Below are 21,086 nucleotides of genomic sequence, written 5' to 3'. Positions count from 1 at the left end.
CTTATCTCATTAATTCTCTCAACAACTCTGGGAGGTCAGGGCATTTATTATCACCCCGTCTAACCCAGTGAGGTAAGTATGATTATCGTCATCCAGCCTTTTCAGGTGGAGGAATGGGGACTTGAAAGAGGCTGAGCAAGCAGTACTGTGCTGTGAACCCCGGCAGATTCACCCCAAAGCCAATTAACCCTACACCCCAACTGCCTTCTTGTTATGATAAAACATCTAAAAAGGACCATCACTGTGTGAGTTCCCACAGAGGCAAGTCTGCTTCCCGTTTAGCAAATACCGGATTGGATCAGATGGAGCCCACAGGCTGCAGGCTTCTCTGACATGCACGTGGGCGGTCCCAGCGAGCATCTGTGGGGTCCGGATCAGCCCCAGCACCCATTTCCAACCACACATCAGGCACCCCAGCCTGCAACGCAAATGAGGAAACCTGCCTAAGCAGGAATAAACAGCACCAAACTGTAGAGTTTCCCTCATCCTGTTTTTCACTTCATGTTTTGGATGCTGCAGGCTGGGTGAGCAGAGATCCTAGGCTTTGGCCCAGGCAGCTGGCCTGCCCCTGAGCCCGGCCATGAACCACTTTCAGACCATCCTGGCTCGGGTCCGGATGCTGCTGTCCAGCCATCAGCCGAGTCAAGTGCAAGCCCTCTTGGACAACATGCTAGAGAAGGAGCTTCTCTCCCGGGAGTACCACTGCGCCCTGCTCCATGAGCCTGATGGCGAGGCCCTGGCCAGAAAGATTTCCTTGACCCTGCTGGAGAAAGGAGACCCAGACTTGGCCCTCTTGAGGTGGGCGTGGAGTGGGTGGCAGACCCCGGTGGCGGAGGGGGACCCCAACTCCTCCAAGGACCATGTTGGTAAGTCAGCATCCCCTTGGCCCGAGTAGCAAAGGCTGGCTGTAGGCAGCGCACAGATTTTCCCTTCCCTCTGAAAGGAAAGCCAGTGTGATCATCCTCGTCCCCAGATGGGAAGGCGGAGCTGGACAGGAGTCAGGGCCTCTGGATGAGTTGGCAGGAGCAGCGAGTGCTTGGAGAACTCCGTCTGTGATGCCGGGTGTGCTGGAGGCCCAGCCAGCACGCTTCCCACTCTGCTTAAGAAAAGACCATCCTGGAGGCATGAGACCAAACACCTGCCTGATTTGTACCCTGCGCAGCCTTGATGCATCAGGCCCTGCGCTGGGCACCGGGGCTGGACGCAAGGGGCTCACGGTCCAGTGGGGAAGGCGGCTGCAGACACTTGGGGAGGCTCCAATGCAGAGAAACGAGGTGCCAGAGGACGGGCAATGAAGCCAGAGAGCAGAGGATGCCGTGCGTGCATATGTGCGCGCATTTGTGTGTGCGGGCGTGCACGTGCGTGTGTGCATCTGCGTCAGCGAAAGACAGAAATCCAAAGACAGGCAGGAGAGAGAGGAAGGAAGGGAGAGACGGAATAGAAGAAGGGAGATAAATAAAAGAAAGGGAGAGGCCAGAGGGAAGGAGGAAGGGGGAGAAGGTGGAGGGAAGAGGGGGAGAAAGAACGAGGGAGACGGAGACCCAGAACAAGAACCAGATCAGAGAAAAGAGGGGAAGAGCGTCTCACTTTTAGAGTCTTGATGACACTCGACAGCCTCTTGAATCAGAAAAACAAGCCTACACCGTGTTGCCTCCCCCCACCCCGCAAACAGGTGAGGTGTCCCTTCCCTGCGGCCAAGAGGCTCTCGGCTCCACGCGAGCATCTCTGTTCTGCACCTGCTCTCCCCAGGTCTGGGCTTTTCCAGCTTTGTGACTCGGCGCCGTAGAGTCCAGTCATTCGTGGGTCCTTTCTGGTTTCAGAGCCACTTCGAGTGGGAGAGGATCACAATGATTTGCGCTCGTTGAGTGTTTATCACGCGCCTGGCATAGCCCAGGGACCGCGCGGCACTCTTAGTTCTGATCTAACGAAGAAAACAGAGAGCACCCAGAGGGGACAGCACCCCGGGTCCCCAGGTGCCAAGTGGTGGAGGCTGGATTTATGTGGAGGCAGGCAAGCTTATCCTCAACCTGGCTTGGAGGAGGGAGAAAGCCTTCTTCTGAGGGTGTTGATTCGGGTGCCAGGGTGGTGTATGGGTGTTGCCCCACCCCACCCCCGCTCTGTCAAGTTGCAAATGTATAAGAAGTTGGTTTTCCTCGTGGTTACAGTCTCGCCCGGATGGTCCCTGTTGGTTTCCTGGACATATCTCTTACTCTGTCCCTCTCCTACCTAAATGGGCTCCCTGATTTCTTCTTGGGGGTGCAAGCGGCTCCTGTCCCCAGGGGTGTGGTCTTGATGGGTGTGCAGCAGCCACCCCGGGATGGGTGCAGGGGCATCAGCACCATCCTCCCTCCCTGCAAACTTCATGCTCCTAGCTCCTTTATGTGGGGGCTGCCTGACACCTCTGGCCCTCCCTCCTCTGCTGGTTCCTGTTATTTCACTCTGCTTCCTCCCTGGGGACGTAATATTTTTATTTCTGACCCCCATGTGACTCGAGAAAGGGAACTGGGCTCAGAATGACGTGGTCTTCAGGGGGCTGGGAGACAGAGAAAGGCAAGGTGCCTCCTTTCCCTGCCCTTTCCTCCTGTTATCCAGGCCAGCTCCCGTCAGGGCTGCCAAGGGTGCGGCTGTGGGACAAGCCGGGCGGGAGCAACTTCGGAGGGGGATAGAGGGAAGGGGAAGGAGAATTGTGTGCTTTGTAAAGAAAGGGCCCTGCCTTTGGTTTCAACAAGGGTTCAGAAGAGGAAATCATCATGTGAAGGTTTTGTAACTCTCTCCGCAACCCTTACCAATCTGCACCGTCCACTGCTCTAAACTCTGCCCTGGCTCCCCATTGCTCAGAGGGAAAGCGAAATCCGGACAGTGGCCCACAAGGCTCATCACAATCTGGCTCTCGCTGCTCTGCCCTCATCCCCTACTGCTGCTCATCTCCCCCAGCCATACTGGTGTCCCCGCTGTCCCCGGGACGGGCCTGGCACATTCTCGACCACAGGCCCCTGGCACGTGCTGTTCCTACTACCTGGAGCGTCCTTCTCCAGATATCCTCTAGGCCTCCCCCCTCAGCTCTTTGCTCAGATCTTACCTTCTCAACAAGGCCTACCTGTAGCATCCTCTTCAGAACTGCAGGTCCTGTCCACACTCTGAGCCCCCTCCCTAGACTGACATTTCCTCCTTCTATATATTTAATTATTGTATGACTGCTGTTCATTGTCTGACTCTCCCACTGGAAAGTAAGCTCCATGTGGGCAGGGATCTATATTTTGATCATATCGCCTACCAGATGCCTAGCACAGCGCCTGCCACTGGGTGGGCATGTAATGTAGATTTGTTGAATGTTGGATGGTTGGACAGATGGATGGATGGATGAGTGAGTGGGTGTGGGTGGATGAGTGGGTGTGGGTGGATGGCTCAGGTACTACCATTATTCTCACTTTACAGAATGGTAAACCGAGGCACAGAGAGACTACGAGATTTGCCTCAGGTCACGGCCTGGTGAGCGGGTTATCGGATCTCACAGGGCTGGACCTGCCGCTGCACTTTCTGCTTGGCTGCCTCTTCTAGACAACCCAAGGGGTACCGTAAATCTACCCAAAACAGGTTGACCATCTTCAAACTGAAACTAGGCCAATGATTCAGAAGTCGCCTTCAGTTCCCATAGTGCCCTCGTGCAATTGTGCAGAAAGCCTATCCCCGGGTCTGTGACCCTGGGGGTTCGACCCCATGCTACACGAGGCAGCACAGGTGCATCCAACCCCAGGCAAGCTCAAGGGGGAGGTCTGAGGGTCAAGGTCCTTGTTCTGACACAACTCAGCACCCAGCAGCTTCCTTGGAGAATCAGAGCAAATGCTCGGGCCATTCTTTGGCAACAGTGGGTGACAACGTGTGGCAGGCAGTCTGGGGGCGGAGAAGAGACAGTGAGGATGGCAGTGATGGAGAAAGACCAAGCTGGACCCTGGAGAGCTCTGGGTCTGAGGCAATGCTCCGATTCTTACAAACCGTGTGACCTCAGCCACATGACTGGACCACTCTGACCCTCTGTCTCTTCATCTTGAAAACGGGAGTGATGATATTAAGCCCCCAGGGGCTTTCTAGAGCGAGGGTTCAATGAGACCATAGCCAGAAACTATCTGAGGCTATAGTTTCAGCCTATAGCTGGTGTATAGCTATAGGTGCTGTATAGGTGCTGTGCGTGGTGTTGTATAGCTAGGCCTAGAGGGGTACCCGGCAGAGAGAATTGGACAAGGATGAATAAACCGGCGGGGGGGGGGGGTGAAAAGAAAACAATTGTGTCTACAGTCCCACCGGGGGCTGCACCGAATATCTACACGCCTGTTCCATGAGTGACTCAGTGCTTGGGCGCTGAGTGCATGTGAGGAGCGCATCAGCGTGCCCCTGCCCTTGGGCTGGCACACGGTCTCTGCCCTCAGACTGCCTGAGGGCAGGTCATGGCCCCCTCGCTCCCAGGGCTGTGACTGTGAGCACTCTCTGGAACCTCTCTGGGCCTTAGTTTTCCGCCTCCGTAAAATGGAGGCGATAATAGTACCCAGGTACTGTTATCTCAGAGGGTGCTCTGAGGATTCGGTGACCTCATCAGACGCAGGGCATGTGCCCTCCCAGCCAGGAGATTTAGATCTTATTGTTGGTTTTCTTGGCTCTCATTTGGTCTTTGGTCCCTCGACGTTTTCACGATGTGTTATTTTTGCCCACAGGGATACTGTTTCTAGAACCATTAGAACAAAGTCTCCCTCTAGGATGTTGCCTGATTTATTGGAAAGGAAGGGACTCACCCCAGGCGGCCAAACTATTCCTCCGGCTTCCTTTCCCATCTGACTCTGAGCACAAGAGCCACCAGAGCCTGGACCTCCTCCGACCCCAGACAGGAGAGGCGCTGTGCCCTTGCACCCTCCTCTTTTCCTCCCCAAGACCCGTTTCTGCTCTGATCTGGGGGGAGCCGACTCTGCCTCTTGGAAGGAGATGTGTTGGCAAGAACACCTGTGCTCAGTCCACCTTGGATGGCCTCCCCGCCAGCCAGACTCACGTCACCTTCACCCTCACCCCATCCCACCCCCGGAGTCGCAGAAGGAAAAGCGCCCACAGCCGGAAGTTGGCACTTCCCCATGGGTTTTCCCAGGCTGACAAATGGCCTGTTCCATACTCCATTTGGCTCCCAGCCTGGCACCTGCTCCGACCAGAGCCCGTTTCTGTTCTCTGTCATTGTCTTCAGCAGCCCACCCGTGAGGTTACTCAGTCTCTATTTATCTCCGTAGCCACCTGCCCAGCCACCTACCTGCCTGCCCTCAAACTTACCTGGTCTACATAACCACCTACCAACACCTACTTATCAATCCACCGACTGGTATCTGTTACCCACTTACACATGCTCACAATCTGTTTACCTAAACATTCCTATTTTTATGTATCAACTGATTTACCTGCCTTCCTACTGACTCACCTGCTTGTGATTTTACCGACTATTAGGCCTGCGTTCTCATGCACCTTCCTACCTGTCTAATGTGGATACAAACCAGTTTTATCACATCTATCACTTCTTTCCCTTCTTTCATTCCATTTCTGCCTTCCTCCCTAATTTTTGTGTTAGCACCTGCTAGGGATTTTGGTGGGTACCAAAACAAAACAAAACAAAACCATAAGAAAAGGCACTTACAACCTAAGGGGAGGGGGGCCTTCACCATTTGGAACTTGAGTCTGCCTTGATCATTCACATCCAAACCTGGTTCCTTCATTCAAACAATTTTGGAGCAGTGTGGCTTTTAAATAAGAAAATAAAACACCGGCTCCCAGACACTAGTAACTTTGTGATCTAATTGGAGGCAACAGAATCTATATTTAACAAAATAGGAAGTTCACCCATGCATTGCCAAATACATGGCAACAAGTTTTCTAAAAATGAATAAAGCCTAAGATTGATGTTACCTGGAAGGGTGATGAAAGCAGGAGCTCAGGCCTTGAAGGGAGGCTAAAACAGAGCCCGATGGGGAGAAGGCAGGAGCTCCGTCCTGGCCGCGGTAGGACCTGCTCCAGCTGAGGTACCACGTAGGGCTGAGCAGGTCTGTTTGGGGAAGACTGGAGACAGGGATGACCGGCTTACTCACAAGCTGAGTTTCCCTCATGTCCTCCCCTTGGGACTTGGCAGGGGACCCCAGCCGGCAACTTTAGCAGTACTTCTGCTGGTAGCCAGTGGTCTTTGTCACGCTGGATCCTCCCTGGAGACAAATTCACACGCCCAGAGCAAGACTGGCTTGAACAGCGCTGAGACGCCCCTGAGTCGGGAGGGAATTGAGCTTATTCCTGGCAGCCCTGGGCTCAGGAGAATGGTCACCACGTCTGAGGGAGTTTTGAAGAGGAACATCAGCAGGATGAGAAATCCTTGGCTCAGCTTAACCCCTCTGCCCTGCTCCTTGCCTTCCCCACTCGGTCGGGCGGCTCGGCCTTCTAGCTCTGCTGCAATACCAGCCTGCTCACTCATCTCTTTGTTTCCACAGCCCCTGCTGAAATTCAGACCCCATCAGCTCCTGGCTGGGCACCACAGTGGGGTCTCTACCGGGTACCCTCCTGGTGCTAATCCACAACCTGTTTGGCATCAGCCAAACACACAGCCCCGTACATGTCATCACTCAGCTCAGAGACCTGGGTTGACACAGGCAGGGCCAGATTTGGGTCTTGAGTGTGGGCCTGGGGGATGGGTGGGGGTGGGGGTCAGGGAGGACGTAGAAAGACCAGGCAGCGAGATGGGACCAGGTGAGAGATGATGGCGCCCCTAGTCTGACTTGACTCTCATTGCAAGCTCTGCCCTGCCGTGAACATGAATCAGAACTGCTTTGGCCATGGCCGTCAGAACTGCCTCCAAGAATAGGAAGGGACTCTCATAAGTGGCATCGAGGCAACAGAATGGCCAGGAGTGCCTGTCCCTTGGCACCAGGTCACGGGAGGAAGAGACTTCTTGAGATCTGTAACAGTTGTCACGTCTGTTTTATTAGCCTAAGAAGGCAAGACCCTGTTTCAAATTGACTATTAGCATTTCCCACTTGTCTGCCTACTTCCTCCTTGGGCCCTCTAAAAGCAGGGGCTGTTTCAAAATAACCACCATACATAGATAGGCATCATAATCTTTATTTCGTTTGTGGGAAAACCAAGGCCCACACACAAAGGGAGCGAGGGGTCCAAGGTCATACACCTGCTGGTAACAGGTAACAGCAGGGCCTTGACACCAGCTCTTCAGACTCCCAACCCCACCACGCTCCTTCAGCAAAAACGCAGGAAGGAGGCACCTGTCACTGATTCCCAAGCTTCATTCACTTCGGGACCTCCCTGGTGACTTCTACACACCGTCTATACTATTAATTGCTTGGCAGGTGTTTTTCCAAAGCATTCACATTTTTTTTTAATTCAACTTTATTTTCTAAGGAACGTTTATGTCCACCATAAAATGAAAGGAATGCCATCCATTGAAGTTAACTATGAAGCAGGAAGGCAGGGCAATGTTTACACAAGTCCAGCCAGATGCTGTGGTCTCACTGAAGGCTTGTGGCGGAGGACTGCTTTCTGGGAAGCAGGGATGCATCATGCATTTGAAGAGGCGTTTAGGACCTATTGGCCTGACAGAGACTTTCTCCTAGATGCCATCAGGAGCATGGGCAGAGACGTGCAAGTGCCCCAACTTTCTCCCTGTGGGACAGTACTATTTAGCACTGCATCGTATCTTACCCCAAACCATCTGCCTGTTAAGTAAACCACATTTGGGGTAGGACTCTCTCCTTTTTTTTTTTTTTTAAGATTTGTAATTTATTTATTCATGAGAGATACAGAGAAAGAGAGGGAGGCAGAGACACAGGCAGAGGCTCCATGCAGGGAGCCCAACGTGGGAATGGATCCCGGGTCTCCAGGATCACACCCTGGGCTGCAGGCAGCGCTAAACCGCTGCGCCACCGGGGCTGCCCAGGGTAGGACTCTCTTATGGGCGATTCACATTTTGGTCCAAGGTCTTGGAATACGAATAACGAGGAGACCAGTCCCGATCACCAAGGCAATTCAGGGCAGTTTGGGCAATTTGGTGCTGGGGTGGAGTAATGAGAGAACATAGCATCTGGGAGGGCTGCTGGAGCCCAGCTGGGGCGCTCAGCTGGTCTTGAGGCATTTGTGGGGCTCTCTGAGCCTGGCTCTGTCCAGCAGAGGATGGCAGGTATTGGCAGCTGGCACCAGAGGGGCTCCACTGCGGTCACCATGATTTTTAGAATGCCATTGTGTCAAACAAAGGTCCCTCTCTAGGAGACAACTCTCAGCCCTCCGAGGTTGCCCGGTTAGGTCCACAAGGAACTGAAATTAACCTCAGAGGCCCGGGTGGGGTGTAAGGGGGGAGGGCTTAGGGAGTGTGGGCAAATTAGAGAGTATTAGAATGAGAAATCTGACAGCCCGATGCCCCTTCTTAGGGGGAGAGTTTTCTATTGGTCCCTTGCCTGCTTGCTTTGCACGCCTGCTTAGTCTCGGCCCCTGACTGGCCTGCTCCAGACTCAGGGAGCAGCAGCCTAGCAGCCTCATCGGGTTTCCCACCATGCGCTGTCCGGCTCCACGCCCTGCAGGTCTCTACCTGCCCGAGCCCCAAGGTAAAAAAAAAAGGGGGGTGGTGGTGGAGGAAGTTGGGGCTGAAAATGCTTCTGGATTTCGGGTGGGATCTCAGCTGGTGCCACCATCTCTGAACTGTGGGGTGAGGAGGGGCCGAGAGAGGAGGGGTCCTCGTCCTGTCGGGGTTGTTGGAAAAAGCGGGGTGGTGATTTCCTTCCACTTGAGGGACACTGAGATCAGTGCAGGTGGCTGGCATGTGAGAGGGCTTTATCAGCGCTGAAGGGTTCTAGAAGGCCAGCTTTCGGGAGGCGTGTCGTTAGCTCTCATCATTGAAGGCTCCGCTCAGCCAACCACAAGGGCCTCGCTCTCCCAGGTAAACACTGACGGGGTGCCCTTGAAGGACAGATTCCCTGCCAGACCCCACTCCATGCCCGGGAGAGGCAGGAAAACCAGAGCCAGTGTCGGCTCCTTGGTGTAGCTGCTGAACCCCAGCTGGCCTGTCCCCTGGCCAGATGCTCCCCTCTCCCCAGTTTCCAAACTGTGCTTTTGGGAAGAAGTGGGGGTTAGGAGACAGATGGTGAGGGACCCCCTAGGGTGGGTCTGAACGCCAGCTGCACTGTTGGCTGGGTGTGATGTGACCCAGAACACGTCACCCACCTTCTCTGAGACTCTTTTCCTGGGCTGTGAAATAGCATGTGGGGCAATAATGGATCAAGGTCCAGCATAGTGCCTGGTACATTGTAGGACCTGAATATCATCCTAGAAGTCCAGTGTGATGGTGTCGCTGAGCTGTTTGAGAAGGGTGAGACTCCTTTCCTCGGACATCACGGAAGTGTGGCTTCGAACCCAGAACCCACACATGGATGGCAAGGTTGCCAGCTCCGTTGCATAGAGCAGGTTAGGAGTTTTGATGGGGAAGGAGAGGTCAGAAGTCCCTTGACCCACCCCCTCAATTCCAGACAGGAAATCCAAGTGGAGGTCACTGGAAAGTGACCTCCTCAAATTCTTCTGGTAGGTGGAGCTGGGGTCCAGGACCTCTGAAGGAGGAGAGGCTGGAAGATTGCCAACAGGGATGGGGTGATGGGAAGGCAAGTTTGCCAAGGCTGAGTTTAGGGTCCCTGAGGCATTTTCCGGAGTGAAGTGCTCAGCCAGCAAGGTCCATGTCCCCTGCAAGGGTGGTTTGGTTTGTCACTTTTCCGGCTGGGCTGAGCTGGAGAGAAATCCAGACCACCCCAAAGCGAGAGTGAGCGGCCTGCAAGCCCGGGCTTGCAGATGACCTAGGGAGGGCTGCTGGCTGCCCCCCCACCCCCGCCCCGAAACCGGGGAGGATGGCCATTTGGAGGAGGTGATAGCCGCTCGCTCGGGGAGTGCCCTGGAGTGCAGCGATGTGACCCAGGCTCTTCGGAGAAAGCACGTGGTGGGTGCAGCAGCCGGAGGCGTGGGTGCTTACTCCCCAGCTTGGCCCAAATCCCGCCCGAGCAGAGAGAAAGTGAAAGAGAAAAGGACACCGGCGGCTGCAGGGGGTGAGGTGGGGTGGCTGGGCGGCAGACCCGCTGGAGCTGGCTGGCGGGCGGGAGAGGCCACCGGCAGCACGCGGGAGTCCGGGGAGCAGCGGTAGGTGATGGGGGGGGCCCTGCAAGTCGGTCTGGCCGTGGAGGCTCAGAGGCTGGAGGCTACTGTCCTGAGGTCCCACCCCAAGGCTGAGGGAGGGAGAAGGGAGCGTGCGGGAGTGCAGTGACCCCGGGGAGGAGCACAGGGAGCTAGGGCGGGAGGCACGGGGCGAGGGGAGGTGGGCCGGCAGGTGCAGGTGCAGGTGCAGCACCCCGCGCAGGAGGAGCGCACCCCAAGGAGCCCAGTGCTGACGCCCAAGCCCGGGGCGCACACACTGTCCGTGCACCCTGGAGTGTGGATGGGCGCCCGGGGCGCGGAGCGTGGAGGGGCACCCAGGCTCTCCCTCCTCTGGGGTCCCTGGGCCCGGCCCACCCTTCCCCGAGCCTCGACTCTCCAGTGGGATCTCAGCCCCGCTGGGACTCAGGGGTGCAGGTTGCCAGCGCTTGGGTGGGGTGCCTTGCCGAGAAGGGTTTGTGGCGGGGTGGAGGGGGGTAACCTGGCATTTAGTGCGCGCCCAGAGGAAATCCTCCCCTCTGTCACCAGAGAAGAGGCAGCAAAACCGGAAAACAATAAAGCTCTTTTTGGGGGGGTCCCAGAATTGCTCTGGGGAGCACAGGGGAGCATAGACAAGTGTCTTGCTCATGTGGGGAAAGCCAGGGGTGTTTATGAAAAAGAAGGAAGGGGTGATGATATTATTTAGGCAAAGAAAAGCAGAGAAGAGAAAGCCTGCTAACTCAGTGCCCACCTGCCCAATCGCTTCTATTGTCTTATTTTTTGGCGCTGTCAGATGGGACTGACCCTTGTAGGTATGAGCTCTCCTGGCCCTATCTGATCTGAATGCAGGTTGTTCTGTTGACTTTTTATGAGCAACTGCTCGTAAAACAATTGCCACTTCTGGCCCAGTTCAAGAGTTCATGAGTTGGAAAGGAAAATGGGACTTTAAAGCATAGTCTCCATGTCCAGAAATTTTACCTGGACTGTCTTTGATAATCTGGGGCGGGGGTGGGACACGGCTTTCTGGGACTGCTTTGATGGGATTGACATCTCTACCTCACTTTGGGATCCTGAGTCACACCTTCCGAGGAGAGAAACCAAGGAGTCATAGAAAGGGGGGGGAAAGGGGGGAGTGTCTTTCTGGGGTTCCAGAATGCCACAATTGGAGCGGCCATGCCCAGCTCTGTCTGAGACCCATAAAGCCCACACTCCTCATCTGAGTCCCACACCCTCCCCACATCCAGGGTGACACAGGGTAGGAGACAAACCCAGCAGTCCACAGCGCCCCACTTCCAATCAGGAAGGAGCCAGGAGTTCCTCACTTTGGCAAGACGCCTTCCATTCATGAAGCTCCCCTTCCCCACCAACCCAGAAAAGAAACACTCCCAGACTATCAGAAGGTTAAGGAAGTTGGTGCTTCTTGCTCTAGGGCCTGGTGGCAGGGAGGGGGGACAAGGGGAGATTCCAGAAAATCGACACCTTCCAAACCGCAGGCTGCCAAGGTAAGGACCTGGTCTCCAAAATCCCAGGATGTGCAATGGAAAGATCTTCAGAGAGAACTGAGCCAGGGGGTCCTAGGCTTCCCGGAGAGTCTCCCAGGCCCCGCCCCCAGGCCCCACCTGGGCTGAACCATCTATCTGGGTGATTCCTGTGTCAGGGTGAAGAGGTTATACATGCATGGAGAGGCACTGATGTGGTCCAAACCCTGTTTTCTCACTATGTTGCAAAACCTCTGGGGACTTCCAAAGGAGGTTTAGTAATCAACACCACATAGTCGAGCTGTTGGTAGAGTCAGAATTTGAGCCCAAGTCGGGAGGGCTCAGTCCAGGGCCTGGGCAGTGAACCTCTACAAATATAGGGGCAGGTTCTGGGTAGTTAGAGTCTTGCTGATACAGCAAAATCTGTCTGATTGGCAGGGACCTAGTTTTATCCCTTGGGACTTTAGCTCCTGGTACCTTGTGAGGAGTTGTCAGGAAATTAGCCAAATGACTCAATACCGCGATCTGGGGTCAATCCCGGGCAATCGGGGAACTGGCCTGAGGAAGAGGGGGAAGCTTCTGGACTTGGCGTTCAGGCTTGCCATCAATCACCTGGATTAATGACTTCCTTCTCAGAGATGCATCTACAAGATGGCTAAGGCAACAGCACTGTCTTGGTGATGGCCTGGCGTGCACAGGAGCGCTTTGGAAGAGCCACCAAAGAATACACCTGTTTGGGGAGTAACCATTACAGCTCCTTGAGGGATCGTACTGGAAAGATCCGAGGGGAAGTTGTGGGCAGAAGGGAGGTTTCTAGACTTTGACGCATACACGATGGGTGGTCCACAGACAGTTCTCACAGGGGCATCAATTGACACTGGTTCTCAGGGGCAGGAGATGATTGTTTTTCTGATTCTTTCTCAAGCCACCTTCCTCATTTTCGTGTGTAGACATTTTTGACAACACTCATACCAGCTGATGTTTCTTTTTGACAGAGTGGTACGGCCGCTGACAACATTGTTTGGGTTTTTTCAGTGGCAAGTGATGCTCGTTTTTAAACGAGGGGTGGTAGTGATAAAAGTTTTCTTCTTTTTTTTTTTAATGATATAAGATTTACCAACATAGTCATTTTTAATTAATTGAGCTGTGCTAAATACATTCCTACTGTTATACGACCATCACCACCGTCTGTCTCCAGAACTTTTTCATTCACCCCACATGGAATCTCTGTCCCCATGACGTGCTAACTCCCCATATCCGCCCCCCTTTCCCCCTGTGACCACCCTTCTATTTTCTGTTTCTATGGATTTGACCACTCTAGGTGCCTCGTGTAAGTGGAATTCTACAGTATTTGTTCTTTTGTGACTGGCTGTCTTCCATCGGGCGTGATGTTTTGGGGGTTCCTTCATGTTGTAGCATGTACCAGGGCTTCCTTCCTCTTTATGGCCTAATAATATGTCAGTGTTCAGAGAGGCCACGTTGTGTTTATCCATTTATCTGTCAATGGACTCTTGGGTTGTGTCCACCTTTTGTCTATTATGAACAGTGTGCTGTGGACATTCATGTACCGGTATGTGTTTGATCGCCTGCTTTCAACTCTGGAAGGTCCTTTTTTTTTTAATTTTTATTTATTTATGATACTCACATCACAGAGAGAGAGAGAGAGGCAGAGACATAGGCAGAGGGAGAAGCAGGCTCCATGCACCGGGAGCCCGACGTGGGATTCGATCCCGGGTCTCCAGGATCGCGCCCTGGGCCAAAGGCAGGCGCTAAACCGCTGCGCCACCCAGGGTTCCCTGGAAGGTTTCCTTTTAACATAAACATATTTGTCTCTGTAAAAAGTCAATTCGAGGAAAATACAGACATAAAGTATCTAGCAGGTGGTATGCAGATCTGACCAAAAAATTGTAAAAGGGTCTGAAGCACACTTGAAGTTTGGGAGACTGGATTGCCTGAAAGACCCTGGAAGTAACTGTAACCATCCCGGGTGTGGGGCTGGGGGCTCCTGCATCAAAGGCATGGCTGTCGACAGGGACTCTTGGAAGGGGAGGTAGAAGAACCGAGGAAGGTGTTCAATCTGGTTCTAGGATTTTCAGCTGGGGAGAAGCAGAAAGGTGGCAGAAATGGACAGTCTGGAAGGGTCCCTTGTGAGAAGGAGAATTGTAGACCTCCCAGGGTTCGAGAAAAGTCACACAGGCCGAGTGGCAGGATTTTCTTGGCAAGTGGAAACTCCAGCTGCCTTGAGAATAAAACCCATTTTAATTCACTACAAGGCAAGTGTGCGTGTGAGGGGGCACCAGGGGGTGCTCATTTAAAAATCCAGGACCTCTGGGAGTCAGGCCTGGGCTCGAAGGATGTGTTTAGCGCCCTTTCCAGGGAGTTTTGCTTCACAGCCAAGCCTGTTGATGGCTTGGCTCTGTTGTCAAAGGCAGGGCTGGCCCATGGCTCATGGCTCAGAGGCTCCAGCACCCAGCAGAGGGCCTGGCGCTGGTGCAGGCTTAGGCACCCGGTTAGGTCAGGCTGGGAGGCCCGACTGGAACTAGGGGCCTGGCTTTGCTCCCTGCAGCCACCGGGTGCTCATTCCCCTCCCCATCCCAGATTGTCTGGCTCAGGTTGTCTTCCGGGGAGCAGGGGGGATGGTGTGGGGGGGAACCTGTTGGACTCCTTTCCAGGTCACTGACAGCAGTTTGGAATGTTGGGGTGTGCAGAGGGAAGCCACCTGGAGGTGGGTGGGGCCAGGCGGGCCAGAGGGGACTTGTACTCTGGACAAGAACCGACCACCCCTCCCCCACCCGCAGCTCTTGGGGGGCGTCTCCTGCCTTCCCATCCTGCCTCCACCAGGCCCCTTGGCTCCCATAACTGTGCCATATAAACGCAGCAGCTGAGATGGTATCATTGGAATCCCAAAGATTTTCCAAGTCGCAAGGAGGTGAATATCCTACGGGGAGGACAGGGGGTCCAGAGAAGATAGGTGGCTTTCCCAAGCTCTCAGAGGTGGTCTCTGTGGGGGCTTTTGTGGGGTTCTCTATGATTTCCAGGCCTCCTTGTGAAGAAACAGGATGATCTGGTCTCAAGTCAGAGCTGAAGATTGACACATGGGAGAAGTGCATTGGGGAGAGGTGAGGTGGGGGGACACCGCAGGGAGAGGAAAGAGGCAAGATTGGGCACAGGGAGGACTGGGCTGGCAGCCGGAAGTCTCAAGAGGGGTTTCAGCCACCCCTCTGCCCCCACAGAGCACACTGGAGCTGGGACAGCTTTTGGGGTTACTGCAAATTGAGGCACCAGACCAGACCTTTGCACCCCGCAGAGACCAGTCATCAGACATGGGCTCCCCTTGGAGAAGGGCTGTGACTTCGAGCTATTCCCAGAGCTGGGAGCTGGGAACCCCTTGCCTTCCAGCAACTGGTAGATGGCCTCAGCCCCTTGAGGGGGTTCATCCTGGTTGTAGTGGGATGCTACATGCAGCACCTGTGCATAGCACCGTATAGTTAAAATGGTCAGAGTATTTGGAGGCCAAGGTCGAAAGGCTCATCCTGAGCTGTGTCTGTGTGTGTGTGTGTGTGTGTGTGTGTGTGTATGTTTAAACATTTTATTTATTTATTCATAGAGACACACAGAGAGAGAGGTAGAGACAGGCAGAGGGAGAAGCAGGCTCCATGCAGGGAGCCGGACGTGGGACTCCATCCTGGGTCTCTAGGATCACGCCCTGGGCTGAAGGCGGCACTAAACCACTGCACCACCCGGGCTGCTACCGAGCTGTGTGTTAACTGGACTCTGCAGCCCCTTTCTGGAAGGGAAGGCTGTGGGCTCTCCATCCCCTTTAAAGCAGCTCTGCCTTTTCCAAGATTTGCATTCTAATGCATTCAGGGTGTGTCGCTGTGTTTCCATGTGTTCTTGTAACATCTGTGCTGCTTTTTCATGCACATGGATGTCGCTCTGCACATCCAGATTGGGCTCTCAGAGTTCATTCTGTTTCTGACTTTTTTACTCTGCTGTGTTGCTGTGTGGGCCATTGGCCTGTCGCTTCTAACACTGCATCATCCTCCATGGATTATAGTGATTATTTTTTACTGTCCCTCCATCAGCAATGGGCCCCCACATGGCATCCGTCCTCTGTCACCACAAATAGTACAGAGCATCCTCTGAAGGGGGTGGAAGCATCCTCTTGTGGTGCTGTGGAAGCAGTTTTTTTGGGGATGTCTCTACCCAACCTTGAATTGTAAGGTGGTAGGAGCTTTGCATCCTTTCGTATTTGAAGCCTGCTGGGTTGCTTGCCAAGGTGGTTCCATCAGTCCACTTCTACTAACCTTTGGCATTTCCTAGCTTTCTAATTTTGGCCAGTTGTACAGTGTCAAGCAATACCTTGCTGTTTTTATTTTATAACTTACACAACTGTAGCACTTCCTGGAAATATCTCTTGAGGCAAGTCACAGCAACCCAATGGGGTAGACGCTATGCCAACCAAATGCAGTGGATTTCAGAACCAGGAGAGGCTGAGGAACTTACAGGAGGTCACACAGTTAGTGGGGAATTGGCATATGAACCCAGAGCCTGCACTCTTAACCATCTTATTATTATTAATTATTATTATGTTTTGTCTCCCTCATAAAATATTATCTCAGTCTACATTGCTAGCTTCTTGGTGGGGACTATGTTTTAAACAGCTTTAGGACCCCTGGATTGGGAGGAGGTGCCCAGTAAATCATTGTTTTATGGATTTGGGGAAAAAATAGTGCAGCGTATCTCTTAGAATTTATCTGGAGGACTGCAAGGTGCAAGGAAAGAGGAACTTATTTGATCTGTGAGCCCCACAGAGGCACTGACTATGGGGGGCTGGTCAGGGAAGATAAGATGGCCTGGGGCTCCTGGCTTCCTGCCACCACCTGAACCCTGGAAGCAGCTGGTGCTCATGAAGTTGGGGAGCAAGGTGGTGTTGGGGGGGGGTCTTAGGGGCATGGGGAGGGGGGAAGGCTGATAAGCAATGAAGAATCTAGAATCTCAGAGTACCTCAGCAGAGTGGGCTCCACACCCATTTGGTAAAACTAAGGCTCAGAGGGTTCTCAAGATCAAAGGCCAAGCGGGAACACAATGTCATGTCTCTAGCCACACGGTTCGAAGATTTCCATTCCTTCCTCAGGGGGAGAAGCATAGCCAACATGCCGGGAAGTATTTCTTCTCCTGCTCTTTTATCACAGTGCAGAGCAGCACTCAAGAGTTTGGGAGTAGCAAAGGTGCCCCTTTCTCCTTCTCAACGTTGCCTTAGACCCTCAGACACTCCTTTTATCTGGAAAGAAAGCATCTGATCCACTGAGCCCCGCCTCATTGTCATCTTCTGTAAAATGAATAGAATACGACCAATTTCCCAGAGTTGCTGTGACAATTGAAACAAGATTATACGTATAGAGTGTCCAGCAAGCCCCCAACACAAAAGAATCTCCTAGCAGTGAAGGAACGGTATGCTGGCACCTGGAAGGGCTGCACACCTGGGTTGTCAGGTTACAGAAGTGCGAGTTGGCATGGTCTGGGGTTCCTTGATTTCCCTCAGGGGAGAAAGAGGAATGAACATAGTCTAGAAACCATTTGGGTGCCTACGGTCTTTAAAAATCTGTGGTGTAGTCCAAAGTGGGGATGAAGTGAGCCCCCAGAGGGACTTTTGGTGGCAAAAAGATTAGGAACTTTTGCTCAAGTTGGACGTAGAAGGTGGTGGCCCAGGGGGACGGGAGGGTTCCAAGAGGACCTTCTAAAAATACTGCCTGTTTACTAAGAAGACACAGACCACTTCTCTGCTGTGCCCCAGACAGCTCCACAAAAGGAGACATCATCTTGTCACCCACGCCTTCTGTCACCAGGCGAAGGAGCCTCCCCAGGGTGCCTTGGGACCAAGAGGGATTCAAAGAAGCTACGGCCTTTGGAGCCAGTCAGTTGGTTCAGAACCTACCAGTCTTCTCTCAGCCTGGTTCTTTATCTGAGAAATGGGAATGCAAATCACAAATGTGTGTGTTAGATTGAATGGAATATGGTCCGTACACCGTGTCATTCAGGGACTGGCCCTCAATGGGCACCTATGAATTCTAGTAATGCATCACTTTCATGGCTGGAGAGAGCCCCTGGCTTGCAGCAGAGTACAGGCTGCAGTCTCGAGGATAGGTGAGCTAGACAGACAGGGCTCCTGCCTTCACGGGACTCCTGGCCTGTATGATCTGCCTTGGGCTGGGGCAGCTGAGGGGGACTGTCTCCTCAGTGGGGTGATTTGAGCCATCTCTGTCCCCAGTCCCTTCTAGAGTGACACGTCGGGGAAAGAGTCCAGTCAGGGGCCTTCGAAGCACTTCCAAAACATCTAGAGACATAGAGAACAAGGTTGTGGGAATGCTGGGAGGTCCCAAGCCAAGATATAAGTCGATCCCGGCATGAATGGGAGGTGCTGTGGCTTTGAGAGATGGAGATTAGGAGACTGGACTCCAGAACTGAGCCCCAGCTCTGCACCGTCCCAACATAATAGGATTCCTTTGACTGTGGGCCTCCTGGGTGCCTCTGAGAACCTCTCTTGGCCTTTCAATGGTTCAAGGGAAGAGTCATTATCCTGATCTAGTAGTGGGAAAACTAATAACTCAGAGAGGTTAAGTCACTTGCTTAATGCCTGCTAGCCAGGATTCAAACTCAAACTCTCCAACTAGGTGACCTTGGACAAGCCATTGCACAAAAGTATTTGAGTATCTTCGTCTGTCAAATGTTAAATCCTGCCTTCTTCCTAGAGCCCTCGGGGAGCTCAGATGGGGGGTTGTTGGGGGGAGGCCCATTATGAGCCCATTATGAGCTGCAAATCTCTGTCTGCTCAAGACAAAGTACATGAAGTGCAAGGTTCAGCTCAGGGTAGCTGAAAGGGAAGTGCTGAGTGTATGTTGGGGGTATCTGACCATGGATGTCTCCTTCTCCTTCTTTTGAGAGAGAGAAAGAGAGAGAGAACGCACGTGAGCAGGGGGCGGGGAGTGGTTGGGACCAGAGAGGGAGTGAAAGAGAGAAGCAGGCTCCAAGCTCAGTGTAGAGCCCAATGCGGGGCTTGATCTCACAATCCTGAGATCACGACCTGAGCCGAAATCAAGAGTCCGACACTTAATCAACTGAGCCACCCATGCACCCCAAGACTAGGTGTCTTATTGTCTGGGTTTAGCCAATGACACAGAACTTGGGCCCACAGATGACTTTTCTCCCAGGCACCTTCTCGGTGGTAGCGATGGGGAAGTGTACAGACCTCCCAGGCTGCATTGTTGGCTGTGGGGTTTTCTTGTTCCTATGGGGTCTGTGGGGCCTCCTTATGTAAAAAGGACAGAAAGCGTGGCTTCACAATGTTGTGACTTATAGATGAATGAAAGAGAAAGAGTCCCATTGTCAACCCCACAGAGGTTAGAAATGAATTAATAATAATTAATAATAATGATAGTGATGATGATGGCCATCACCCTCATTTGCTCACCGTGTACGTGTTGGGTGCTGTTCTAAGCCACCATTCACGAAGAGCTTGCTAAGTGCCAGACGCCTTTCTGAGGGCTTTATGAGAATTAATTCACCTGATCCTTATGAGTTACTGATGACTATTCCCATTTTACAAATCAGGACACTGAGGCTCCAGGAGATTGAGAAAATGAACTTGTCCAGGTTGTGATGAGTTGGTAGGTAGGGGCGGCTTCAGAGGTGGACAATTTGACTCCAAAGCTCACACAAGTTGTTTCTCTCTTCTGTCAGTGTGTTTCTCTGATGTCTGATCGTGTTTGGTGATGCTGTCCAAAGTTTGAAGCTGAGCCTGTCAGTAGTGAGGCTGGGTTATGCTTCCTCAGGCCCCTCCCCACTGCACCTCCTGCCATCACCCTTCTGTGATAGGACCTGGTCCCTCCCTATTCCTGGGCCTAGATATGAAGGGGGTTGTTCAATGAATGGAAACACGTTGGCTGGCAGGAAAGAGCACTGGACTGAGAGTCTTGTGCTGAACCGGTGGGGGGATCCGGTTCAGGCTTGGCCAGGGACAGGTGTCCCTCCTCAGGGTTTCATCCACTCTGTAGAGTGAAGGAGGTTGAACTGAAGGTCCCTGGCAGACTTGGGGAACTTGAGTAAAGTCACACAACTCGTTGGTGAACTGACTGGGCTCCATCCAGAGCTGTTGTCACCAGAGCTGGCTGCCTGGAACAAGAGGCAGACTGCTACTAGGTAAGCGGTCCATAAATAGCACAGTGACTCTGGGGTAGGAAGACAGTGGGCAAGATTTAGGGGCAGGAAGTCTTTTCCGGCTGCCCTGGAAAGAACAGACTTCTCGGGCTCTCAGGCCAGTGCTGGGAGGGGTAGCATTCTTGTCTCTCGGCTCCCCAGGCTTGGTTTCACCACCAGAAGAGGGTGGGGGCCCCATCTTTTGGTCCTCCTTCCTCTAGTCATGGTTGGCTGGGCCTTTGAGGCGAGTCTGTGATGTTTGGGTTCCTGCGGCCCCCACTCAACCCCATTATCAGCAGGCAGCCCCAGCCAGGGCCCCATGTTGGATTGGAAAGTTCTTTCTCTGTGATACCTGGGGTCTGATACCCGGTGGAGACCCTCCGTAGGTGGTGAGCATCGTTAATACGTCAAATGAAAAGAAGCAGCTGGAAGGTGGTGGTGACTTGGGTGTGTGTTCTCCTGATCCCATTTTGGGTCCACTTTCTTGCCGCCCAGGCAAGCCACTTCGAGGCCAGCTCTCCTCTCGTCTCTTCCAAAAAGCTCTGAGTCCTTCTAGCAAATACCTGCATTTCATGAATTGTGGCCTCCATATCCGAAAGATATGTCCACATCAGATCCCTAGAATCCGAATGTGACAGGCCCTGCCCTGCCTCTCCTTCCTTCCCTGCCATTATTTGGAAAAAAACGTCTTTCTAGGCGTAATTGAGATAAGGATCTTGAAGTAAGATCATCTTGGATTATGCAGATGGGCCCTAAATCCAAAGACAGGTGTCTTTTAAGAGAAAGGCGGGGCACCTGGGTGGCTCAGTGGTTGAGTGTCTGCCTTCTGCTCAGGGCTTGATCCCAGGGTCCTGGGATCGAGTCCCGCATCGAGCTCCCTACAGGGAGCCTGCTTCTCCATCTGCCTGTGTCTCTGCTCTTTCTCTCTCTCTGCGTCTCATGGATGGATAAGTGAAATCTTTAATAATAATAATAATAATAATAATAATAATAATAATAATAGAAAGGCAGAAGATTTGAGACATGAAGGGGAGAGGATGGGACCACTGAGGCAGAGAGGACAGTGATTTGGACACAAGGTCACAAAGAAAGGAATGCTGAATCCTTTCTAGTTTCCAGAAGCTAGCAGAAGCAAGGAAGGATTGTCCCCTGGAGCCTCTAGCAGCACGTTGATTTGGACTTCTGGCCCCCAGAACTGTGAGAGACTAAGGCTCTGTTGCGTTGAGCTCC

At 53.0% G+C, this 21,086-nt stretch overlaps 1 protein-coding gene across 10 annotated transcripts in view; it reads left to right on the top strand.

The window, feature by feature from the left end:
* The window catches only part of CIITA (class II major histocompatibility complex transactivator), a 62,749-nt gene that overhangs the window by 15,160 nt on the left and 26,503 nt on the right, over positions 1 to 21,086 (top strand). For 4 of the 10 annotated variants that reach the window (XM_038540381.1, XM_038540380.1, XM_038540379.1 and 1 more), the window contains exon 2: positions 520 to 866. The exons of 1 other annotated variant lie outside the window; for it this stretch is intronic. In XM_038540381.1, coding sequence (XP_038396309.1) covers positions 581 to 866 — 286 coding nt within the window. In that variant the 5' untranslated portion in view covers positions 520 to 580. Of the gene's footprint in view, positions 1 to 519; positions 867 to 8,437; positions 8,619 to 9,338; positions 9,475 to 9,877; positions 10,192 to 21,086 lie in introns of those variants that run through there. 5 more of the 10 variants (XM_038540382.1, XM_038540383.1, XM_038540386.1 and 2 more) reach the window with 5 other exon arrangements.

Source organism: Canis lupus, chromosome 6, assembly GCF_011100685.1.
Source record: "Canis lupus familiaris isolate Mischka breed German Shepherd chromosome 6, alternate assembly UU_Cfam_GSD_1.0, whole genome shotgun sequence".
Lineage (NCBI taxonomy): Eukaryota > Metazoa > Chordata > Mammalia > Carnivora > Canidae > Canis > Canis lupus.
This window is presented reverse-complemented; position numbering and strand designations above follow the sequence as displayed.